Source organism: Dipodomys spectabilis, unplaced genomic scaffold (genome assembly GCF_019054845.1).
Source record: "Dipodomys spectabilis isolate Male_0828 unplaced genomic scaffold, ASM1905484v1 ptg000071l, whole genome shotgun sequence".
Classification (NCBI taxonomy): domain Eukaryota; kingdom Metazoa; phylum Chordata; class Mammalia; order Rodentia; family Heteromyidae; genus Dipodomys; species Dipodomys spectabilis.
In genome coordinates, this window is record NW_024870748.1 from 7,112,528 (window position 1) to 7,137,257 (window position 24,730).

Genomic DNA, 24,730 nt, shown 5'->3' on the forward strand with positions numbered 1-24,730 from the left:
TGTTTAAACCTTTTGCTTGGCCAGGTGCTGATGGCTCATGCCTTTAATACTAGCTACACAGGAGGTTGAGATCAAAGACAGCCCAGACAGGAAAGTCTCTCAGACTCATCTCCAATTAACTACTAGTAAATTGCAAGTGGAGATGTGGCTCAAAATGGTAAAGCACTAGCCTCAGGGCTCAGGCCCTGAGTTCAAGCTCCATGACTGGAAGGGAGAAAAAAAAAAAAAGAAAACACCTTTTGCTTATTCTACACTTCCTTGATACTGGGATACTGGAAATTCCTGCCTTGCTGTTATTCTTGTTCAGGGCAGTAAGCCCTCAGAACTTGTGAAAAACTGTGACTGTTAGGCTGATAGTGTCCTTGCAGTGTATAAGCACAATCATAGTGCCTGTGGAATGACCTGGGTCATAGGTGCGAGTGGAACTTAGCCAAAGCAGATGAGGAAACAAATAGGGGAGGAGACTAGTGACAGTTGATGTGAAGAGGCCCAGGCTTGGGGCCAAGACCCTTGGGTCTTAGTCTGAGATCCTGTGTGTTTCTGACTGCAAGCACAAATGAGCTAATTTGCAGGGTGGCAAGGTAAGTGGGCACCCTGAGCAGGCGTACCCATCGGTCTGTGTGTTGTCCAGGGAAAGTCATTTAACCTTTTGTCTCAGAGTCTCATTTTCCTCATCTATCTATTCGATGAGGATTGTACTAGCTTCTTATAATACAGATAAGTCTTTTTGAAAAGTTGAAAGTGCTGTAGGATTAAAATAGCCTTATTAACCATGCCTGAACCTTATACTTTTTTTTTTTTTTTAAATTTTATTTTATTTTATTTGAGAACATACTGTACAGAGGGGTTACAATTACATGGGCAGGATAATGCATACATTTCTTACCAAGCATTGCAGCCTCCTCCTTTGTTTACCCTTCACCTCCCTTCCCAGCCTCCCCCCTCCCTCCCACCCAATCATACCCCCCCACCCACCCCCCCCACCGACATTGTAAAGCTGGTTTTGACATGACATTTTGTACTTCTCATTGTTGCAACAGGTCCACCTGAATCCTTAAACGACTTGTTTGTCCCCATCTCCTCCACATGTTATACTGACATCAAATATAGTGAAAGCGGGGGTTACACTGTGGGGGAGGGACATACAAAGCAACAAAGAAATAATCTTATAAATGCGTTAGAAATACATGCATGAAAGAAACAAAAACATTAAAATACATATTTGAGGTTTCGTTTTCCTAACATGAACCTTATACTTTTCTTTGCCAGTCCTGGGACTTGAACTTAGGGCCTGGCACTGTCTCTGAGCCTCTCTGTGTTCAAGGCTAGCATTCTACTACTTAAACCACAGTGCCACGCCTGCCTTTCTCTGTTTATGTGGTACTAAGAATTGAACTCAGGGCTTCATACATGCTAGGTAAGCATTCTACCACTAAGCCAGATTCCTAGACTGAACCTTATACTTTCATTTCATAAATGTGTAGAGATAGGAACTGTTTTGTGTGGTTTTTCTTTCTGCCTTAGCTGGATCTGTTTTCTGGTATTTATTTACAACTGAAAAGACAATTTTTCTTGCACTTGGCCTATACTCAATTATTTTTTCAGGTGTTAGTGTCAATACCATTCAGTTATTTGAACAGTTTAGTCACCTAACTTAGAGGTTTTTACTTTAGTGTTTGGCTCCCTGTTGGTGTTCAGGTATATGGGTTGTTCCTGGCTTTGCAGCATTCATTCATTTGTTTGTTCATTTATTTATTGTGCCAGTCCTGGGGCTTTAACTCAAGGCCTGACTTATGTCCCTAAGGTGTTGGTTTTTTGTTTTTGTTTTTGTTTTAGCGTTCTACCACTTGAGCCCCAGCTCCACCTCTGGCTCTTTGGTGGTTAGTTGGAGATCTTTCCTGCCATAGCTGGCTTTGAACTTTGATCCTCAAATTTTAGCTTTTTGATTAGCTAGGATTATAGGCAAGAGCCACTCATGTCCAGCAGCTTTGCGTCTTTTTAAAGGTGTTGTACAAACGGGCTACCATTTCAAAAGGCAGATAACGATTGCATTTCTTTTTTGGGGGGGAAGGGGTCCGGTCATGTGGCCTGAACTCTGGGCCTGGGCACTGTCCCTCAGCTCTTCAGCTCAAGGCTAGCGCTCTACCACTTGAGCCACAGCACCACTTCTGGCTTTTTTCTTTTTGCTTATGTGGTGCTGAGGAATCGAATTCAGGGCCTCATGCATGCAAGGCAGGCGCTCTACCACTGAGCCACCTTCCCAGCCCCTGATTACATTTCTTGTTTTGGACAACACCCCTTCCTTCACTTTCCCTCAATTTTCTCCTCCCATCCCTGCCCACAAGCTACATAGGTCATTTTCCACATAGTTTATTGTGCCCCCCCTTTTTTTTTTGTCAGTCATGGGCCTTGGACTCTGGGCCCAGGTGCTGTCCCTGAGCTCTTCAGCTCAAACCAAGAGCTCTACCACTTGAGCCACAGCGCCACTTCCAGTTTTCTGACAGTTAATTGGACATAAAAGTCTCATGGACTTTCCTGTCCAGGCTGGCTTTGAACCTCCATCCTCAGATTGCAGCCTCCGGAGTAGGCCACCAGTGCCCAGCTTGTACCCTTAAAAAATATTTTTATTAGCCTTAAGTAGTTGTACAAAGGAGCACAGTCCATCATCTTGATCAATGTCACCCCTTTCAGTATTCTCCTGTTAAAGGGATTTTAGATGTATGTTCCGTGACTTATGAATGCAGATTCTGTAAGACTTGTTCAAAATGGTGGGTGTGGTTGGCTATGGGGACCAGCAAGTGTGCTGGATTCAGTTCAGTAGAGCCTTTATAGCCCACTGGAGCCCCTGTTTGCCAGACCCCTATTCTGGGCAACTTGTGCCCATATATTACAAACAGGCATGTGGTTGGACCATTGGAGAGCTTTCTTTCTTTTTATTGTCAAGGTGATGTACAGAGGGATTACAGTTACATAAGTAAGATAGTAAGTACATTTCTTGTTGAACTTGTCACCCCCCTCCCTCATTTTTCTCCTACTCCCCCCCCCATCCCCTGGAGAGCTTTCTTAAGAAGCAAAACTGACCTTAAACCCTCCTCTTACCTCTGCACAGTGCCGGAAGCTGCCAAGTGATCCCCAGGAACCCACCAAGAAAAGCCCCAGGGGGGCTTCAGATTCAGGAAAAGAGCACAATGGAGTCAGGGGAAAGCACAAGCACCGGAAACCAACAAACTCGGAATCTCAGTCTCCAGGAAAATGCACAGACGGCCACGAAGAAGGTAGGCCTCCCCGCACAGGCCCCAGCCAACTAGGCTGAGCTCCAGAGGGATATTTGTGGCATTTTTGGTAGAGAAAAAAAACTCAGAGATTGACTGAAAAGCAAGCCTTCTTCACTGTTGGAAGAGAGATAGAATTGACCAAAAAAAAGAAGCCAGAGATTAGGGAGAAAGGAGCAGGGGCATATTCTTCCTCACACTATAATATTGCAGTGTGAAGACCAAAGGAGATGGTTTGAAGACAGACAAGTGGCAGTCCTACAACAGAGTTGCCACCTTATTTTGTAGAAGTGGATCTAGGCTTAAAGAAGCAGGTATATGAGCATTCAGATTTTTTGGGGGGGGAGGGTCCGGTTGTGGGGCCCGAACTCTGGGCCTGGGCACTGTCCCTCAGCTCTTCAGCTCAAGGCTAGCACTCTACCACTTGAGCCACAGCACCACTTCCAGCTTTTTTCTTTTTGCTTATGTGGTGCTGAGGAATCGAACCCAGGGCCTCTTGCATGCAAGGCAAGTGCTCTACCACTGAGCCACCTTCCCAGCCCCAGATTTTTTTTAAAAACAAAACAAAAAAACATTCATTAGTCTGACGCTGAAGGCTCACGCCTGCAATCCTAGCTATTCTGGAGGATAGCGGTTTGCAGCCAGCCTGGGCAGGGAAGTCCCTAAAATTCATCTCCAATTAGCCACTAAAAAGAAGCCCGAAGTAAAGCCTTGGCTCAAGTGGTAGAGTGCTATTCTTGAACACAAAAGCTCAGTGGCAACACCCAGGCGCTAAGTTCGAGCCCCAAGATCAGCAAGCTTGTGCGCATGCATGTGCACGCGCGTGCGTGCACGCACACACACACACACACACACACACACACACAGAGGAACACGTAGGAACATGAGCATGGGAACTTGCATTCTCACTTGCTCCTCCACCTTCATGTATTCATTACGCTATTTTCTCTACACTTGGCTATCTTAAAAAAATTCCATTCTGAAAAAAAATGACTAGCTAGCTACTTAGCTACAAGAATTTAAAGATATCCTAAACCCTTATTATTACCATTTAGAGACACAGAAGATGTTTTTGGTAAGTGCTTGTCTTGCGCGTTTGGCCACAGATGGTCCTTTAGACACCTCGTCAGGGAAACAATCGGAGACAGTCCTGACTACAGTAGCCTATGTTCATGGTCTTGCCCATCTGACATGACCTGTTGCTTCTAGTATGCTTTTTGTGTGCTTGTTTGTTTGTCCATCATGGGGCTTGAACTCAGGTGCCTAGCGCTGTCCTTGCATTTGTCAGCTCAAGGGGAGCACTCTACTGCTTGAGCCATAGCGCCACTTCCAGTTTTCTGGTGGTTTATTGAAGATAAGTGTTTCATGGACTTTTCCTGCCCAAGCTGGCTTTGAACTGCAATCCTCAGATCTCAGCCTCTTGAGTAGCTAGGATTAAAGGTGTGAGCCACTGGTGCCAGGCTTGCTTTTTTTTTTTTAAGTTGTTATTATAAAGGTGATGTGCAGAGGGGTTACAGTTACATGAGTTGGGGGTTACAGTACATGAGTCAGGTAGGCAATCTCTCTCTCTCTCTCTCTTTCTCTCTCTCTCTCTTTCTCTCTCTCTCTCTTTCTCTCTCTCTCTTACTCTCTTTCATTCTTTCTGCCAGTCTTGGGGCTTGAACTCAGGGCTTGGGTGCTGTCCTTGAGCTCTCCAGCTCAAGGCGAGCGCTCTACTACTTGAGCCACAGCACCACTTCCAGTCTTCTGGTGGTTTATTGGAGATAAGAGTCTCATAGACGGGGCTGGGAAGGTGGCTCAGTGGTAGAGAATTTGCCTTGCATGCATGAGGCCCTGGGTTCGATTCCCCAGCACCACATAAGCAAAAAGAAAAAAGCCAGAAGTGGCACTGTGGCTCAAGTGGTAGAGTGCTAGCCTTGAGCTGAAGAGCTGAGGGACAGCGCCCAAGCCCAGACTTCCCGGCCCACGACTGGAACCCCAAAAAAAGAGTCTCATCGACTTTCCTGCTCAGGCTAGCTTTGAGCCTCGATCCTCAGATCTCAGTCTCCTGAGTAGCTAGAATTACAGGCACGAGCCACTGGTGCCCACCAAGAATACATTTCTTTTTGGGCAATATCACCCCTTCCCTTGTTGTCTTCCAGTTTTTCTGTCCCATCCCCACCCATAAGTTGTATAGTTAATTATCAACATAGTGTCTAGTGAGTACCACTACTAGTCAGTCTTTTATATTTTTTATTTTTATTTTTTTGTTGGTCATGGGGCTTGAACTCTGGGCTTGGGCGCTGTCCCTGTGCTCTTCAGCTCAAGGCGAGCGCTCTACCACTTGAGCCACAGCGCCACTTCCTACTAGTCAGTTTTTAAAGAACAGTTTTTTCCAGGCACCAGTGGCTTCAATTAACCACTGGGGAAAAAAAATCCAGAGGTAGAGCTGTGGGTCAAGCAGGGGAGTACCAGCCTTGAGCAGAAAAGCTCAAGGACATCTTTCAGGCCTAAGTTCAAGCCCCAGGACTAAAATCAAAAAATGAAAAGCAGTTTTTCTGTGTCCCCAGCTCCCTACATCTGGCTTCCTGCCTCACTAAGATTCACTGATGTTGCGTTTATCTGAGCAACTTCATGCAGGAGCCAGGCTTTCTACTTTCTGGCATACTGTCAATTGATTCTATGTAGTGCCTTTTTTATGTCAGCAAAAATGACCCAACTCCCAGTTTTTAAAATCCTTCAGGAAATGCTCATTCTCCAAAAAGAGGAAGGCATGTGATAATAGCATGAAGGGAGTCAATTGGGATAAGTCAGGGTGGCCATGGGGTCACAAACCCTCTAGTTTTTCCCAATTGTACCTTTCAGGTGGGCTTTCTGATTGGTAGACTCTAATTGTAATATTTCTGCTTTCTGCCCCTAAACCACACATCACTCCTTGGGAAAGGTTCCTTGGAAAAGAAAGCGAAGAGCAGTTTCCGTGACTTCATCCCTGTGGTTCTGAGCACTCGGACACGCAGTCAGTCTGGTGAGTGAGACTAAGGCAATGACTTGTCTTGGCAACTCCTATGAAAAAAAGAGATGGACATCTGGTTGAATAATTTTATCATTGGTCCAGGAGGAAATTTGGGAATTTTTTTCACTATGTCAAGATGCTGGGCTCCTTGCAGAGGCTAGAGAACCTGAGGTGGAGGCAGAGGGCATTGCCCACAATTTTAGGATTATTTGCTTAGATTTTCAAAGCAGAGAGAGATTTGACGACTTATTGGGAGGCAATGATGAAAAGAGAAAAAGCCTTTGCCTAAAGAAAATTGATAATATGCCAGGCTTTACTGAGACTCGTCTTAGGCACAGACATTTAATCTCTGGGCCTCAGTCTTCTTATTTTATGAAATAGAAATCATCAAAATTAGAAAAGCTGCCAGGCACAGGTGTCTCACACCTATAAGCCTAGTTATTTCATGAAGTTGAGATCTGAGAATTGTGGTTTGGAGCCAGCTAGGGCAGATAAACCAGAGAGAGACTCTTATCTCCACATAACCAACAAAAAACTGGAAGTGGAGGCATGGCTCAAGGGGTATAGTGGAAAAAAATGAGCAAGAGCATCAGGCCTTGAGTTCATGCTCTAGTACCAGCAAAAACATTTTTTTGGAAAGGCTACTGAGTTGTTAGGGCCAGCAGTATCACTTTTGGCCCCTTCAATTTGTGTTGGTCAGTCCTTGAAATTTAAAAATGATAGTCCTGCCTAGCCTCCATGTCTTATGCTAGCTCCATGTTGGTATGGAAGGACAGAGATAGTTGTCCCAATTCACCAAGATTTCCATGCAAATTGGATGTGATGGCCAAACAGGGCCTAATGTAAGCTCAAATCATCTGACATTCTGTCAACTGGCACTGTAGCACATGACAAATGCAGTGGTAATTGAGGCTCATTAATGATGGCCTGGAGGCCTCAAAAAGTTCTGAAGTGTCCTCTGAATCATCAAAGAGTGATAAAGTTACCAGTCAGTCCCCTTTTTGTTAAACATATTGTGCACTATATTTGATTGTTTGGAAATTGGTGATTCTTGTGTGATTTCTACAGTGATTCTATATTAACCAGACTATATGCAGAGCACTTCATTCCCTTCTTGGTTCATATAATGGAATAGATAGTTGCTACCCAAAGCTTTGGTCAGGGGCTGGGAATGTAGCTTAGTGGTAGAGTGCATAGAGTACCACATAAACGGAAAAAGCTGGAAGTGGTGCTGTAGCTCAGGTGGTGAATGCTAGCCTTGAGCAAAAGAAGTTCAAGGACAGTGCCCAGGCCCTGAGTTCAAAGCCACAGTAATGGCCAAAAAAAAAAAAAAGCTTTGGTCAACAGTGGTTCTGTTTGTCTCAAGCTATTTATTTCTTCTGACCTTGCTGAGGTCTCTGGGAATTGTTGAAGTAGCCAACTGGGCTTTGAGAGAAAGATGCTAGTGTTGCTTCTAAGGAGAGTGTTGCACTGGGGCTGGGCCTGAAATGGTACAGTGGTGCTTGCTGCTTGGCCTAACAAGTAGGAGGCCCTGAGACCTGCAAAAAAAAAAATTCCTGTAGTGCAAAGCCAGACTAATTTAGGATTGCACTTTTGTTGTTAGCAAAAGAGAGTGGGGAGAGAAAATGGCCTCTTGGCAAGGTGGCCCAAGAGAATAGGGAAGGTGCTGTATGTCCTTGGATGGTCAGGAGTGGAAGAAGAAGTGCATGCCCAGTGGTGAGGAACAGCTGCAGCAGCAGGTGAGAGAGGTCCAGGGGAAAAAACTACCCCTGAATTCTCTGCAACTCAGTAAGAGATCAGGTCAGTTTAAGGGAAGAGAGCCTACTGTATTGTATTTGGATATGGCTAAGCCAGACTGTCACAGGAAAAGGATTCCTTGATCTACTATTCCTAGGACTTGTTTTATATTGAGTCTGCTGGAACTGAGCGACTTTTAGTGAAACTGATGGTGCCACGAACTGAGCACTGCTGGAGAGTGATACCAATCTGTCCTCCCTTTCCCTCTATTCAGTCCTTGTTTCCCCAAACAGTAGGGACTTGTGGTTCTCTCCTGCCTTTTACACAATGATTGGCTCCTAGTAAAGCATGAAGCAAAGGTTTATGAAATGAATTCAAGTGCTATAGCATCATGGATGAGTAAGGGTGTGTTTTCTTGGTACTTGACTCTATAAAGATGCCACATGAGCTCTAGAACTGTCCTATGAAGTCAGCCAGGGGAAAATAGTTATCCTCATTTTATAGATGAGGAAACAGCAGTAAAAAAAACTTTCCTAAAGCATTCAACTAATAACGGAACCTAGACCTTCAAAGTCCTGGTCAAGGGTACTGTGTCAACACAATATTTAATCCTTTGAAGAGGTACTTGACCATCTTCTGTATATCTTGTCCACAGGAAGCATCTGTAGCTCCTTTGCCGGTATGGCAGACAGTGACATGGGAAGCCAGGAAGTCTTCCCCACAGAGGAGGAAGAAGAGGTGGCTCCCACCCCAGCTAAGCGTCGAAAGGTGAGAAAAACCCAACGAGATACCCAGTACCGCAGCCATCATGCCCAGGACAAGACCTTGCTGAGCCAAGGCCGCAGACATCTATGGAGAGCCCGAGAGATGCCTTGGAGGACAGAGGCTGCCCGGCAATTGTGGGACACCAATGAGGAGGAAGAAGAAGATGAGGAGGAGGGCTTGGTAAAGAGGAAGAAACGGAGACGGCAGAAGAGCCGGAAATATCAGACTGGCGAGTACCTGACAGAACAAGAAGAAGAGCAGCGGCGGAAAGGGAGAGCAGGTAAGGCTGGCCAAGGGGCTCCTGTCCCCATAGTGTGATTGCCTTCAGGGAGCCATCAGGCCTCCCTATGTTTACATCTCTATACCAATCAAAAGCTGCTGGACCCATACAGATCTGCTGCTGGGATCTCCGGCTGCCAAAATGGTCCCTCAAATTCAGCCCCCGCATTTGGCTTTGCATTGAGATGAAATTAATTGGGCCGGACACCGGTGGCTCATGACTGTAATCCTAGCTACTCAGGAGGCTGAGACCTGAGAATCACGGTTCAAAGCTAGCCTGGGGAAGGAAAAGCTGTAGAAGCTCATATCTCCAATAATCCACCAGAAAACCAGAAGTGGCACTGTGGCTCAAACAGTAGAGTGCTCACCTTGAACTGAAGAGCTCAGGGACAGCACCCAAGCCCAGAGTTCAAGCCCCCTACCACCACCACCAAAAACAAAAGAAATTAGGTGGGACTGACGTATGGGTAAACTGACTATATGAAAGCCTAAGCCTTTTGGTTTTCTTATTTTTTTCTTTTTTGGGGAGAAGGTAAATATTGGGGATTGAATGAAAGTTCTCACACCTTCTAAGTAAGTGCTCTTCTGCTTAAGCCCTTTTGCCTTAAGGGTTTTCCCCCCATATATGGCCTCATGGTTTTTTTAGGGTTGGCTTTAAATTATAATCCTCCCAACCTCTACTTCCCAAGTAGCTGGGATTATAAGCATGAACAATCCCATTCCTCTTCCCTTTTGGTTTGTAGACATTGCTTCTCTTCTTGGCTTACAGACATTTGAACCTGTGAGCCAAATCATAGTGATTTCCTTGGCATGTGCCAAGCCAGCACCATACCAGGGAATTCTCTGATTAGCTTGAGGGAGTCATGTTTTGGGAAATGACAAGTCCTCTCTCCTAGAATCTTACATTCAAGAAGAAAGAGGGCATTGCCTGCCTTTCATGGGATGTCTCCATTCCTAAACTGAAAAGAAGTACAATGATTCCATTAAACTAATTTAAAAAACCTTCAAATTGGGCTGGGAAGTTGGCTCAGTGGTAGAGCGCTTGCCTTGCATGCATGAGGCCCTGGGTTCGATTCCTCAGCACCACATAAGCAAAAAGAAAAAAGCCGGAAGTGGTGCTGTGGCTCAAGTGGTAGAGTGCTAGCCTTGAGCTGAAGAGCTGAGGGACAGCGCCCAGGCCCAGAGTTCAGGCCCCATGACCGGACCCAAAAAAACAAAAAAACAAAAAACAAAAACCTTCAAATAGAAGTGGGAGCTGGGCTGGGCGCTGGTGGCTCACGCCTGTAATCCTAGCTACTCAGGAGGCTGAGATCTGAGGATCGCGGTTCAAAGCCAGCCCGGGCAGGAGAGACCATGAGACTCCTATCTCCAATAAACCACCAGAAAACCGGAAGTGGCGCTGTAGCTCAAGTGGTAGAGCGCTCACCTTGAGCTGAAGAGCTGAGGGACAGCGCCCAGGCCCAGAGTTCAAGCCCCACGGCCGACAAAAAAAAAAAAAAAAGAAGTGGGAGCTGGGCATCAGGCGGCTCACACCTGTAATCCTACCTACTTAGGAGGCTGAGAACTGAGGACCATGGTTCAAAGCCAGCCCAAGCAGAAAATCTGTGAGACTTATCTCCAATTAACTACCAGAAAACTGGAAGTAGCGTTGTAGCTCAGTGATAGAGTGCTAGCCTTGAGTAAAGAGCTCAGGGACAGTGCCCTGGCTCAGAGTTCAAGCCCCACAACCAACAACAACAAAAAAGAAGTGAGCACATTTTTCTTTCTCAGTTAAAGGCACAAAGATTATTCAGCAGTAGAAAGCAAATGCTTTGCCACTTGGGCCATACTCTTGTCCCTTTTTGCCTTAGTTATTTTTCAAATATAGTCTCTTGCTTTTTGCCCAGGGACCACTCTTGGACCTCAATCTTCTTTACACCCTTGGCTCCCTGGTAATTGGGATTAGAGGTGTGAGCCACTATGCCTGGCCCTGAAGTGAAGCTTCAAGGTGACACAACGTGGCATCTTATTTGTTGGACCTGAGCTGGGGAAACAGGCAGTCCAAAGAGAAAGCCAGAATTATTTGAGCACATCAAATGTGATCATGGAGGCACAAACAGTCACATGAAGCTAATCACAGACTGCTTCACTAAGTATGGTTCAGAACCATTTCTTTTAGTGGATTTCGAATTGAGTCAAAAGCACTTCTCTGGATTCTGTCAGAACACTGTCTGTCCATTTCATTCTCTGACCTCTCCCCTTGAAAAGCAACAATTGATTGTTTCCTATAATGTATTCATACTGAGCTGCTGGTAAATATCCACAGTCCCTGTATTAGCTAAAATGGACTAACCTTACATTGAATGGGTAGTAGATTCTAGGTTTGCTATAATGCAAAGAAGGTTTATCCTCATTTCCGGCTCTGTTTAAGTGGAGATATCTGTGACACCAATCCCTATGCTCAAGAGAGTAATTGAGCTCATTTTCATCAACTGTGTGAGTGGGGCAATTTTCCCTTTCTTTTACTAGAGCCATAATGGATTGGTCATGAATGAGTTGTCAAACCATTGGCCCAGCCACTTGTGTTAGGATGAAGAGGAGCTTTTGAATCATCTGATTTTTTTTTTCTATTGAAGGCCAGTTTCTGAGCTTGGACACTTCTTATGGAGCAATTGGCTCTTGGAACCTGAAGGATCTTTGCAGTTGCTGCATCCTATTTGCCACCCAATGCAGAAGTAGAGAGGGTTCTTCACAGCATTTGTAACAGAGTGCTAGCTAGCTTTTGCTTGAGCACCTCCAGTTACGGGGAGAACACTTGTTATCAGGTACCTGTTTGATCTAGGGACAGCTCCAATTGTTGAAAAGTTATTCTCCCACTGTGGGGTTTTTGTATTGAAGTCTCTGGCTTTGCACATGATTTGATCACTTTCCTCCAGATTCGATGATAGCTTCTTTATGTGAGAATAGCTTAATAGCCATATTTCTCCTCAGAAAGCTCCAGACCTACCTACTTCTACCTGTCTGTCAGGATAATGTCAAAGAAGCAGAAAGTGACCAAAGTGACCTGTCTTTCAGGACAATATCAGAGAAGCAGAAAGTGACTCTTCTCCTGTCTGAGCCTAGTCACTTTTTTTTTTCACACTGGGATTGGCTGTCTCCCTTATTTACCTGTGCAGGGGCCCAAAGTAACCACAGCTCACTGAACTGAGCATTATTTGCAGGGGGTGGAAGTGGGGGGGGGGGGCACCAATCCTGGGGCTTGAACTCAGGGTCTGGGTTCTTTCACTGAACTATTTTACTCAAGGCTATTTTACTCTACCATTTGAGCCACAGCTTCACTTCTGGGTTTTTGATAGTGTAGTTAGAGATAAGAGCCTCACAGGGCTGGGAAGGTGGCTTAGTGGTAGAGTGCTTGCCTAGCATTCATGAAACCCTGGGTTTGATTCCTCAGTACCACATAAACAGAAAAAGCCAGAAGTGCCACTGTGACTCAAGTGGTAGAGCACTAGCCTTGAGCACAGAGAGGCTCAGGGACAGAGCCCAGGCCCTGAGTTCAAGCTCCAGGACTGGGAAAAAAAAAAAAAAGAACTTCACCGAGTTTCCTGCCCAGGCTGGCTTTGAACCATCATCCTTAAGTCTCAGCCTCCTGAGGAGCTAGGATTACAGGTGTGAGCCACCAATACTGGCTTGGAGCATCCTAATTTTAAAGTAGTCTGCTGCACTCACACATGTGTTACATCTACTCCCTGTTCCATTGTGTGTTACCATAAAGCCCTATTTCTCTGCAACTGACTAAATTCCAGAGCCTGCCCTGCCCTGCCCTGCCCTGGGTAGATGAAGTAGAGGTTATTTCTTTTCCTGTGCACTAAACACTGCCATATGGCTCCTCATGCTTCCTGAGGTCCTCCTAACAGTTCTGTTCCTTCCTCTTTTGCCTCAGCTCAAACATGTTGTGTCAAAAGCTCTGGATTAGTGTTCTAGACTAGTGGTCTGGAAGTATCATTACAAACCATCTAGCACAGCAATTTTTAGACAGGCTGCAGACCCACTAGTGGACTAGGTTTACTTGGAAGAAAGTAGTTGTAAGACAGCTGGCCTCTGAAGAGCTGTGCATAAGTTACAGCCAATTCTTCATACTGGAATCATGATTCCCACATCTGGATCTGTCCTTGGCAATGGCTCCCATAAAATCCATGTCAATTTTGTCAGTCTTAGAAGAGCTAGCTCTTGGATCTCAATCCCTTCATTTCACAAATGGGAGAAACTGAGGCAACAGTTAATTCACTAAACAGACATACCGATCTTTTGCCATATGTTATGTCTAGTGTTCAGAACTGTGGCTAGAATTAGAGCTGTTGCTGGTATGTTCCATTGCCTACCAGCTAAGTAGGTCCATGGTATCATCTGGTCTTAGGAAGATTCTGTTGCTTTGATCTTTATGTCCTTACACAGTGGCAAACAGGGCAGTCAGGTGGGGCAAGCCTTCTACCATGTTTTTCCTGCTCCAGTGTGCTAGATAATTAAATTTGGCAGAGCCACTAAATTTATTTGCATTTGAGGAAAAAAAGATGAAAGGATTAGAGAAAATGATGAAAAGCAATTCCGATTTTTTTTTCTGGGTTATAGGAAAATCTTTTATAAATTGCCCTCATTTGGGGAACAGCCAGATGGCCTGCCCCCTGCTGGCAGGGCTGGGAGCTGTCTCCTTGTCCACGTGGGACTTGGATATTGAAGTACAATGTCAACTCAAGAAGCATTTAGTGGATTAATCACCACTGGACTATATACTGATAGCTAATAGTTACACAACTTTGCCCAGGGATTTGAATCCCCAGTGTCCTGTGGTTCATCATAGAGGCTGGTACTGCTTTTCAGTGTTCCATTTCTTTGACAGTGATTCTTGTTTCTTGTTTAGATTTAAAGGCTCGTAAGCAGAAGACTTCCTCCCCAAGTTCAGAGCACTGCCTCAGGAACAGGAACCTTCTGTTGTCCAGCAAAGCCCAGGGGATCTCGGATTCACCAAATGGTTTCCTCCCCAATAACCTAGAGGAGCCAGCCTGCCTTGAAAATTCAGAGAAGCCATCAGGAAAACGAAAGTGCAAGACCAAGCACATGGTAAACGTCTCAGAAGAGATAAAGGTGTGTGGCTAGCAAAGGGGAACTATCCAGGGGAGAGCATGAGCCTGAGAAGGGGCTGATTTTCCACCAAATCCCTCTATCAGGAATCTTCTCAGAGATGAAAGAGGGAGGGATTGGATGAGAGGATCAAATCAACTTTGATTTATTAAAGTATTTTAAACTATTTCTAGAGTTAGTGGGTAGATTGGAAGAAAGGGAACTAAAGTTATATCTTACTACGTAGGGTAGCACATGCTGGCTTTTTCTCTACATTGTGTCTCCTTTGAGTTAAGGAAGAGTTAAAGTATATGGCAGGATGTTAGTCTGAATAGCTGTCAACATCCCATAAAGCTGAGCAGCGGTGGCTCATGGCTGACCTAGCTACTCAAGATGCTGAGATCTGAGAATCACCATGTAAAGCCAGACTGGGCAGGAAAATCTGTGAGACTCTGATCTCCTGTAAACTACTCAAAAAAGTCAGAAGTGGAGCTGTGGCTCAAGTGGTAGAGTACTAGCCTTGAACAAAAGAAGCTCAGGGACAGTGCCTAGGCCCTGAGTTCAAGTCCCAGGACTGGCACCAAAAAAATCAAAACAAACATCCAGTCACGAAACTTTTGTTTGGGTTTAACTTACATGGAGCTTTCTGAGTCAAACAAGGTAAAAAAAAATAACTTGTAGAAGCCAGGTTTGATGTCCAGACAAAAAGGTTGCTTGAGAGTACAGTTGAAGCAATTCTTCTACTCTCCGGCCTGTTGTGTTTGTTAGAGGCCTAGGAGTGATTCAGTGGACACTCATCAGTCAGCCAAGCCGATTCCTATGACCCCTCTTCAAATCACCATCTCATTTGGGTCTGATGTTTCTGGCATTAGTACAAAAAAGACAGAACTCACAATGGGTGAGCTTTACATTTGAAAGAAGTAAAGATCCAATGTGTACTCATTTGTCATTGACAAGAGAGAGAGCTAGATAAAGATAGATACAGAGACACTGACAGAGACAGAGACCATATTGAGCTGGTTTGGATGGTTGTGAGTCTTCCTACTCTCCAGCTTCCAGCAAGGATTCTTGAACGTTTCTGACAAAAGATAGGTGCTTGTCTCCCTCTCCTTTCCCCTTGCCTCCGCCTGGAGCCTTGTTCAGCTCAGACAAGGTACTCAAGTCTATTTGCTCATCTTTGAAACTGGATTTCATATTCTGTGCCCTTTCAGTCTCAGAAGGGTACTTGGGTGAACAAAAGAGGAAATGTCTGTGACAGTCTTTCATAACTGTAAAGTGTTATTCAGTGGTTGGTGTGTATCCTCATGCTTCAGGCCCAGACAGGAACTGGGGTACAGAGATCCAGCATGGTCTAGCATGGCCTGGTATTCATTCCCTCTGACTCACTGGGTGGGAGAAGGACTGGCCTAATAAAAGAGCTGATAACCCAACTCTGTGCTTAGTGCACAGTTCAAATTGGGAGTCTTTATTCATGCAGTGGTCTTAGAGGTTGGCATGTATATTGTCCTTATTTTACAGTAAGGAAACCGAGGCTCAGAGTGGTTAAGGGACTTAAATGAAGTCCCTCAATGGTTCTGATGGTTAGTTAGGACTTCGAGCAAATCTGTTTACCCCCAGAGCTCCAATCAGTCCATGTGCTTTGTAGGCTTTGAATGGGTGGTTTCTGTCTGTATCCAGAAGATATTGGGACAGAAAACATTACAACTCTGAGAAGCTCTGGCAAAAGCTGTGAGTCCTAGGCTCTTGGCCCCTCCTCTTCTTTGGACTCTTAGATGGCCCCATTCCACACAAGGGTAACTAGCTGCCTGACATTCAGCAGTGCACTCTGAAGCTTCTGTCTGGCTGTTCTGCCTGGTAGTACGTCCTCTGAAATGTTCCTCTTGGGGGAGAGTTTTCTCCTTCCCAGAGCCTCCCTTTTCCCCCTGTTTCTCTTTCTCTCCTAGTCACCACCACCTGCTCTGCTTGCTCCATGGCACAGGGCTTCATAGTGAGAAGCAGGTATGGAAATGAGGGAGAGATGGACAATTCTGCAATGCTAAATCAGAACTTTGGCTAAAGTCTTCTGCCTACAGAGGCTCAGAGCCAAGTGAGGGTGTCCCCTACTTGTTCTTGTTTCTCTCTCACTTGAGTCACCTCCCCCCTCCCTGCTCTCTGGTCACTCAAGCCCTCAGAAGAAGAGTCATTCTTTGGTTTCTGGCTTGGCTTATCAAAAGTCTGGGTATTTTACCCAGCATCTTTTAGTCCTTTGATTGTATATTCCATTCTCCTGATGATAAAGCAGCATTATAGCTGACTGTCAATGGCTCACACCTGTAATCCTAGCCACTCAAGGGAGAGATCCAGAGTATGGCAGTTTCAAGCCAGGCTGAGCAGAAAAAGTCTAAGAGCCTCCATCTCCAAAATAACCAGCAAAAATCTGAGCTGGAAACATGGCTCAAGTGGTAGAACTCCAGCTGAGCAAGCAAGCCAAACTATTGCAAGATCCTGAATTCAAACCCTAGTACCAGCACCTAAAACAGCATTATACTCTCATAGCCAATGCCTTCCTCCTAGGGATAGTATCTCTTTCTTTTTGGAATGGAGACTTATTGTGGTTTCTTATGAATTTGGGATTTACCAGAGGAAGCAAATGCCCTATGACCTTCATCTTTTTTTTCTGGTATTGCTCCTTTCTAGGTAACTTTTCTGGCTGTCCAGTGTTCTACACATAGCTGGCTTTAATCAAAGCATTACATATTTGTTGTGGTAATGTGCCGCTCAGCCCAAAGTCTAGTGTTGTAAGAAACAAAAGAGAAGCTGACAGTATGAACTGTGCTTCCAAGGAGTTTAAGAACTAGCAGGGGAAGTGGGTGTGGAGGCTAACGTACCAGTTCCTTGAGCCCAGGAGTTGGTAGGCCAGCCATGACAACATAGGGGAGACCTATCCTCAAAGAAAACTAAAATCAGCCAAATGTGGTATCTCATGCTTGTTATCCCAGATACTCAGGAAATGGAGAATGGAAGCCAGCTCTGATGAAAACTTAGCAAGACTCTATGTCAACCAAAAATCAGAGTGTAGCTTTGTGCTCCTGTATCTCAGCTATGCAAGAGGCATAAGTAAGAGGTCCAAGGTCAGCCTGGGCAAAAATTCTAGTCTGTACTTGAAAATAAATAAAAAAAAAAAAGGAGGCATGGCTCATGTAGTAGAGTCCCTGCCTAATATGCAGAGTTCAGACCCTAGTATTGCTAAAAATAAATAAATGATACAAAAAGTCCAGCAGAGGAGTCAAGAATTAGGTATGTAGTGGTAGAGTGCTTGCCTAGCATGCATGAAGCTCTGGGTTAGATTCCTCAGTACCACATAAACAGAAAAAGCTGGAGGTGGTGCTGTGGCTCAAGTGATACAGTGCTAGCCTTGAAAAAGAAGCTCAGGGACAGTGCCCAGGCCCTGCATGCAAGCCCCAGAACTGGGAAATAAAGAGAATTAGCTATGAAACAATGTAAGGAAATAAAGTGAGGCATCAGATGCCAAGTTATATGATTCAGAGTTTCTGTGCTGATTGTGCAGAAAGAGGGTAGAAGACATCAGAATGGTATCGAATTGTTTAGAAGATATGGAGTTTAGGTAAGATCTTCATGCTCTGAGGGATTGGGTTAAAATGTGTGTGTGTGTGTGTGTGTGTGTGTGTGTGTGTGTGTGTGTGTGTGTGTATGTGTATGCTCTATTGCAGTGTAACAAATCACCAAAGCATAGTGCTTAACATAACAATAAACATATATTGCTCCCACACCTTTTCTGGAGCTCAGGAATTCAAGAGCAATGTATGAGGGGGCCTTGCGTGGAGTCTGGCAAGTTTACTATCAAGGTGTCATCTAGGGCTACATCCATTTGAAGGCTCAACTGGTACTGGAAGGTCTGCTTCCAGCATAGTTCACTCACATGGATAGCAAGTCAGGGCTGGTGGATGGCCAGGAAGCCTTCTTCCCTTGCCCTGTGGCTCTCCCCAAATGGCTGCTTTAGTGTCATGCTATGGGCAGCCAGCTTTCCTCACAGTGAGTGATCCAGCAGAGAATAAGGCAGAAGCCAACAGTGTCTTTGAGGACCTGGCTTTGGAAGTCATGTGATGTCTCCTGTTAGATATGCTGTACAGTATAGGACAGGACACACAAAAGCATGGGGAACAGGAGTGAGGATCCTCAGGGCCCTCTTGGAGGGTGGCTACCACAATGTGTGCTCTAGCATCCAACGCTAAGCTTAGAGTTCAGTCATCCTAACTGCCCAGGTGCAGGGAAGGCACCTATTTGAGTCCTTGAGTATAGCTCCTCCCACACAATTCCTTCTTGTTCAGTTACCTGAAGGAAAGAGACAAGTCGCCTGCCCCACAGTTCTAGTATACTACAATAAGACAGCCATGGGAATATTTTAGATAACAGTTGGGGGAAAGCCAGGTGCCAGTGGCTCATACCTGTATTCCTACCTACTCAGAAGCTTGAGATCTGAGGATTGTAGTTCAAATCCAGCCTAGGCAAGAAAATCTATGAGACACTTATCTTCACTAAGCTACCCCAAAAGCCAGAAGGAAAAGAAGCTCAGGGACAGCATCCAGGCCTTGAGATCAAGCACGAAAAAAGGGAGGGTGGTGCCTAGGAGTCACTCATGAGTATAGAACTTTCCTGCCATGTGGTAGTTCTGCAACCTTAGTAATCATTCAGTATTTCAAAACACTGTGCACAGGAAAAAGTGAGGCCATGCCCCCATGTCTTGCTAGTTAATAGCAGAGGCAAGCTTCACACCCAGCCCTATCTGCTTTCCAAGCTGATTTGTTCCACTACCCCATGTGGACCTGACCATGATCTGAAGATGTGGTGTGGTGAAAGGTGGGAAAAACCCTATGAGGTTGGATGAAGGGAGGGGGGGAAATTGTTTGCAACAAGAGTGAAGGTATTAGGAACTGTGACTCTAGTCAGTTGTCTCTGCTGTTCTTGGTCGATAGTTAAGAGATACCAAGCTTCGGGCTGGGAAGGTGGCTCAGTGGTAGAGCACTTGCCTTGCATGCTCGAGGCCCTGGGTTCGATTCCTCAGCACCACATAAGAAAAAAGCCAGAAGTGGCGCTGTGGCTCAAGTGGTAGAGCGCTAGCCTTGAGCTGAAGAGCTGAGGGACAGCGCCTAGGCCCAGAGTTCAGGCCCCACGACCAGACCCAAAAAAAAAGAGATACCAAGCTTCAAGGAGGCTTATTCAAACCTCAATGAGTGAGTTTGAGGCATGTAGAGAAGACATGCAGTGTGCCTGGGAGAAGTTTGGATATCTTCTCCACTCCTGTTTTCTAGTCCCTTCATCATTTCATGGTTTATAGGACTGAGAATCTGATGCTTTTTGTACCTCTCCTCCTTTCCTCCCAACAGGCAGAAAAGCACAGGAAGCAGTGCTGGTCTTGGAAATACCTCTCATAGCTAGTGACTGGCCCAGCCTCTAGTCCCAAAGCTGACAGTGGTCTGGACCATCTGGGGTACTGTTAACCAAGTGAGATGGCCTAGGCAGGCGAGTGACATGGCTATGATGGATGAGACATGCAGCCTAGCCTGACCAAAGATTGCATCTATGCTTTCCAGGGCAAAGGTCGTTGGACCCAGCTGAAAACACGATCTGTCAAATCTCCCACCCCAGCAAAGCCCACAGAACCATGTATACCCTCTAAGTCCCGAAGTGCCGGCCCAGAGGAAGTCTCAGAGTCACCTACAGCTCGACAGATCCCCCCAGAAGCACGGCGGCTCATAGTGAACAAAAATGCTGGTGAGACCCTACTGCAGCGGGCAGCTCGTCTGGGCTATAAGGTAAGTGAGATCCCAGGGTGATAAGCTACATTGGCTGCCATTGGCCTGAATAGATCTCTGCACTGACCCCTGTGGGGCTTGTGTCAGGCTGGCCTGTCTCCATTGTCCACATCGCCTGGGAGGCTGCCTTGCTCCTTGTCTGATTTCAGTGTGTGGGAATGCAGGCTCATTTGAATGTCAGTTTGAGATGAATGTAATTGAGATGGTAACACAATATCATCGTCTACATTCCTAGACTAGGAAGTGGATTTTGGGATTTTTCATGTTGTCTTAAATTTCCCTGTGTGGTGGCTTTCTGACATGGAAGAGCAAGGGGTGATTATTGCTCCTGCTTCATCTCCTCCAGCTTCCTGGGTTTCAGGTAGAGGGATCAAGAGCACCTTCAAGGGGCAAAGCAGAGCTAACTCCACCTTGAACTGTCTTCCTTACACATGGAAATGAAAGCAAGAAAGGCAGCTGTCAGCTGACACCTCTTTTGCCATGTGAAGAGCTTTGATTTTAGTAAACCTGGAGAGGTAGATATTTATTTCTATTTTACAGATGAGAAAGCTAATGATATAGCCAAGTCTATGAATATGTGTCTTCATGCAAACCAGAGTTTTTTGATTGTCAAGTGCCAGTGAATTTAATCATCTAGCATGATTGGGTTGTATTGGCACACAATTCTGTTCCTCACTTTCTGTTGATATGAACTCCCTTGACCATGTATCTTTGTCCTCCACCTTGATGATTTCCCCCTAGCATGTAGTTACTGAGTTACAAACTATATTGCCCTTTCAAGACCTTCCATACCTATAAGTGATATGTTTCAAGCCTGCCTGCCACTCCTAGCTAAGGTGGTCAGTACAGGAGAGCTGACAATGTCTCCCCCATCAAACACTTCATATTCTCTCTCTGTCTGTCTCTCTCTCGTTCCCTCCCCTCTCCTCTCCCTTCTCTCCTCTCTTCTCTCTCATTCTTTTTCCTTCTTTCTTTCTCTATTTCTCTTTCTCATCTCTTCCCTTCTCTTTTTTTCTCTTCCCTCTTTTCTTCCCTCCCCCTCCTCCCCTCCCTCTAGCGTTACTCCTCCCTCTCTCCTTCCTTCTATACTTCCCTCCAGTCTGTCCTTTGCTTCTTTCTTTCTTTCTTTCTTTCCTTCTTCCTTCCTTCCTTCCTTCCTTCCTTCCTTCCTTCCTTCCTTCCTTCCTTCCTTCTTTTCTTTCTTTCTTTCTTTTTTGGGTCCAGTCATGGGACCTGAACTCTGGGCCTGGGCGCTGTCCCTCAGCTCTTCACCTCAAGGCTAGCGCTCTACCAATTGAGCCACAGCACCACTTCTGGCTTTTTTTCTTTTTTCTTATGTGGTGCTGAGGAATTGAACCCAGGGCCTCAGGCATGCAAGGCAAGTGCTCTACCACTGAGCCACCTTCCTAGCCCCTCTTTCCTTCTTTCTTTCTTTCTTTCTTTCTTCCTTCCTTCCTTCCTTCCTTCCTTCCTTCCTTCCTTCCTTTCTTTTTCTTTCTTTCTTTCCTTCTTTCTTTCTTGTTAGCTGTGGGGCTTGAACTCTGGGCCTGGGTGCTGTCCCTCAGCTCTTCAGCTCAAGGCTAGCACTCTACCACTTGAGCCACAGACCCACTTCCAGTTTTCTGGTAGTTCATTGAAGGTAAGAGTCTCAGGGACTTTCTTGCCCAGGCTGGCTTTGAGCCGCGATCCTCAGATCTCAGCCTCCTGAGTAGCTTAGATTACAGGCATGAGCTACTGGCGCCTGGCCCTGCTTTCTTTTAAGATTTTTGTTAGCATATATTAATTGTTAAGAGGAGATGCATAGTGACATTTCCAAATTTGCATACAATGTACACCATCAATCTCACTCCCTCTCCCCTTCTCCCTTATCCCCCCTTCCCTCATTATATAAAACAATCTCAACAGGTTTCATTGTTATATTTTCACCCTTGTTCATGGTCTCCATTTACTCTCCTCCTTCCCATTGATACTTGTCCCCAACATAGCCTGTTTCCCTCTCCAGTGCATCTTTTTTTTTTTTTTTTGTGCCAGTCCTGGGACGTGAACTCAGGGCCTGGGCACTGTCTAAGTTCCTTTTGCACACTTTAGCCACAGTGCCACTTCTGTCTTTTTCTGTTTATGTGTTACTGAGGAATCAAACCTAGGGCTTCATGTTCACTAGGCAAGCTTCATGTACACTCTACCACTGAGCCACATTCCCAGCCCTCCAGGCATCTTTCTTTTTTTGGGGGGGGGGGGTCCGGTCGTGGGGCCTGAACTCTGGGCCTGGGTGCTGTCCCTCAGCTCTTCAGCTCAAGGCTAGCTCTCTACCAATTGAGCCACAGTGCCACTTCCGGCTTTTTTCTTTTTGCTTATGTGGTGCTGAGGAATCGAACCCAGGGCCTCAGGCATGCAAGACAAGCGCTCTATCACTGAGCCACCTTCCCAGCCCCCAGGGCATCTTTCTTGAACACAGTGTGGTGCCTGCATGATAGCCAAGGGAGACCTGAAGGGAGAGTGATGACTAATTTCTGTCCTCAAGGATACTTTTCTTTCACCAGAGAAAAAAATATGAAATAGGCAGCCATTAGAGGAGCAAAGAAGACCTTGCTAGAGGCTGTTGGGTGGGTAGGAGGAGTAGTCTGGGGCCTTGGGCAAGAGGTGGACATCTGCATTGGTAAGGATGGAAGCCTTGTGTTTTTCCCAGTGTGTCTCAGGTAAAGGCAGCAGGCCAGTGTCCGTACATTGGTAGCAGTGCCTGCAATAGGCACACAGTTGCTCTAGGTCAGCCAAAAGGAAGAGCTGGAGTGCCCCATACCAGAGATGGCTGATTCCAGTGCCTTAGCAAGTAACTTGTTTTCAAACCAGGTCACCCATAAGGCTGCCAGCTCCCCATCACAGCTTATTCACATCCTTATCCCACACTAGCTAGGGTGCTTACATTGCCTAAGTTCTGCCTCTGGTCATACCTGTTCAGCCCAAGGAAGGTTAGCATGAAAGTATGAATGAATGAGAACTGGATTGCACTTGGAACAATCCTGACTTAAGGGAAGGGCTGGAACTGATTTTCTGGCATGAACACTGTTCCTGCTGAGTCCAGCATCTAGGAATGGTACTTAAAACAATTATTTGCTCTTTGTTCTTGACTTCACATCAGCAGGTGTACTTGCCACCCTGTGTCTCAGTTTCCTACTCTGGGATTGGCTCACAAAGCTCAGAAAGATGAGGTTTGGGTATGTGAGGTTTGGGTGGGCAGGGAAGACTCTCTGAAGATCTCACCTCAATAACCACCATGTCCATGAGTGTTTTTGGTCATAAGAAATCTCTCTACATTACACGAGCATGGCCCAGAGCTGCGGTCCTGGCAATGGAGGATCAGAAGTAACTTTGCTGACAAAAGTTTGTGTGTGTGTGTGTGTGTGTGTGTGTGTGTGTGTGTGTGTGTGTGTGTGTGTGTGTGTGATATATTGAAAATTGAACTCCGGCCCACTCACATACTCAGCAAGTGTTCTACCACTTTTAAGCCATACCTGCATCCAATATATGTGTCAGCAGCTACCAAAGCTTCAGATCTAAAGACCCTGCTTTATTAGATTTTGTAGACATACTTGGTAACCCTTTGATGTTTAAAAAGAAAAAAAATTGTAAAGGTTTGGAAATACTGTATAGAAAACATGTGGACATTCTTTTTTGCAATCCTGGGGCTTGAACTCAGGGCCTGGGCACTGTCCCTGCACTTCTTTTGCTCAAGGCTAGCAATCTACCACTTGGCCACTGCCTTATGTGGTGTAAGTGGAGTCACTCTGTCCATCCCTGCCATTTTTCTGTTTATGAGGTAGTGAGGAATCGAACCCAGGGCTTCATGCATGCTAGACAAGCACTGTACCACTAACCTACATTCCCAGCCCCATGTGAAGATTTTCAAGATGTACCTTCCAGTCCTCCATATGAAGGGCAGGCTGTGAGACTCCTCAAGACATTTGGGGAGCTTTGAGTCTTAACTGGAATGATGTCAAGAATTTTCGAGCTCTCTTTGCTCACAGAGGTGTCTGTGTCCCCACAGGATGTGGTTCTCTATTGTCTCCAGAAGGACAGCGAGGATGTGAATCACCGCGATAATGCTGGCTACACGGCCCTGCATGAGGCTTGTTCCCGGGGCTGGACTGACATCTTGAACATCCTGCTGGAGCATGGGGCTAATGTGAACTGCAGTGCACAGGATGGCACAAGGCAAGAAGGGTGCTCCTCCTCAACACCCTTTCCCTTATTCCCGGTCCAATCCCCAACTTGTTAGATCTTGCCACAGCCTAGACCTTGGTAGCACGGCAAGTGGCAAGTTGCACAGAGCTCTTGCCAGGGAGCCTCTAGAAAGTCTTCTGCGGACTGAAGAACCAACTGGTTTCGAGCAGGAGCCAATGAGTTGCTTGATAGCTGGTCCATCTTGGCTCTAACAGGAAACTGAAGTGGTCCACAGCTCATCACATCCCCTCCAGCTATCACGAGAGAATCCACTCGGCCTTCCTTCCAGATTTGAATTTTCTTTTTTGGAAAGTGTTAGCAAGGATTTATTTTAGTAGAATGGGGTTAAAGTAGGGAGAGAAAAAAAGGGAAACATTCCTGTTCTCCATGCAGGAAATGGGAGTTTAAAGACTCAAAATAGCAGCTCTTAGCATAGCATTTATACTGTGAGCTAGACAAATAATACATGGTCATGTTATCTAGGCAACTCCCAATCCTTAGACAGTGGTTCTGGGTTAGATTTGATTTTTCTAATTTGAACTCTATGCACTTTAAAAAAT

The 24,730-nt window shown here is 45.6% G+C and overlaps 1 protein-coding gene across 2 annotated transcripts in view; it reads left to right on the forward strand.

Annotated features, from left to right (window-relative positions):
- Bcorl1 (BCL6 corepressor like 1) overlaps window positions 1-24,730 on the forward strand; it is an 81,146-nt gene that overhangs the window by 37,201 nt on the left and 19,215 nt on the right. For both annotated transcript variants that reach the window (XM_042682447.1, XM_042682448.1), the window contains 6 exons: window positions 3,110-3,275; window positions 6,196-6,276; window positions 8,657-9,046; window positions 13,940-14,163; window positions 19,731-19,952; window positions 23,995-24,161. In XM_042682447.1, coding sequence (XP_042538381.1) covers window positions 3,110-3,275; window positions 6,196-6,276; window positions 8,657-9,046; window positions 13,940-14,163; window positions 19,731-19,952; window positions 23,995-24,161 — 1,250 coding nt within the window. The remainder of the gene's footprint in view (window positions 1-3,109; window positions 3,276-6,195; window positions 6,277-8,656; window positions 9,047-13,939; window positions 14,164-19,730; window positions 19,953-23,994; window positions 24,162-24,730) is intronic.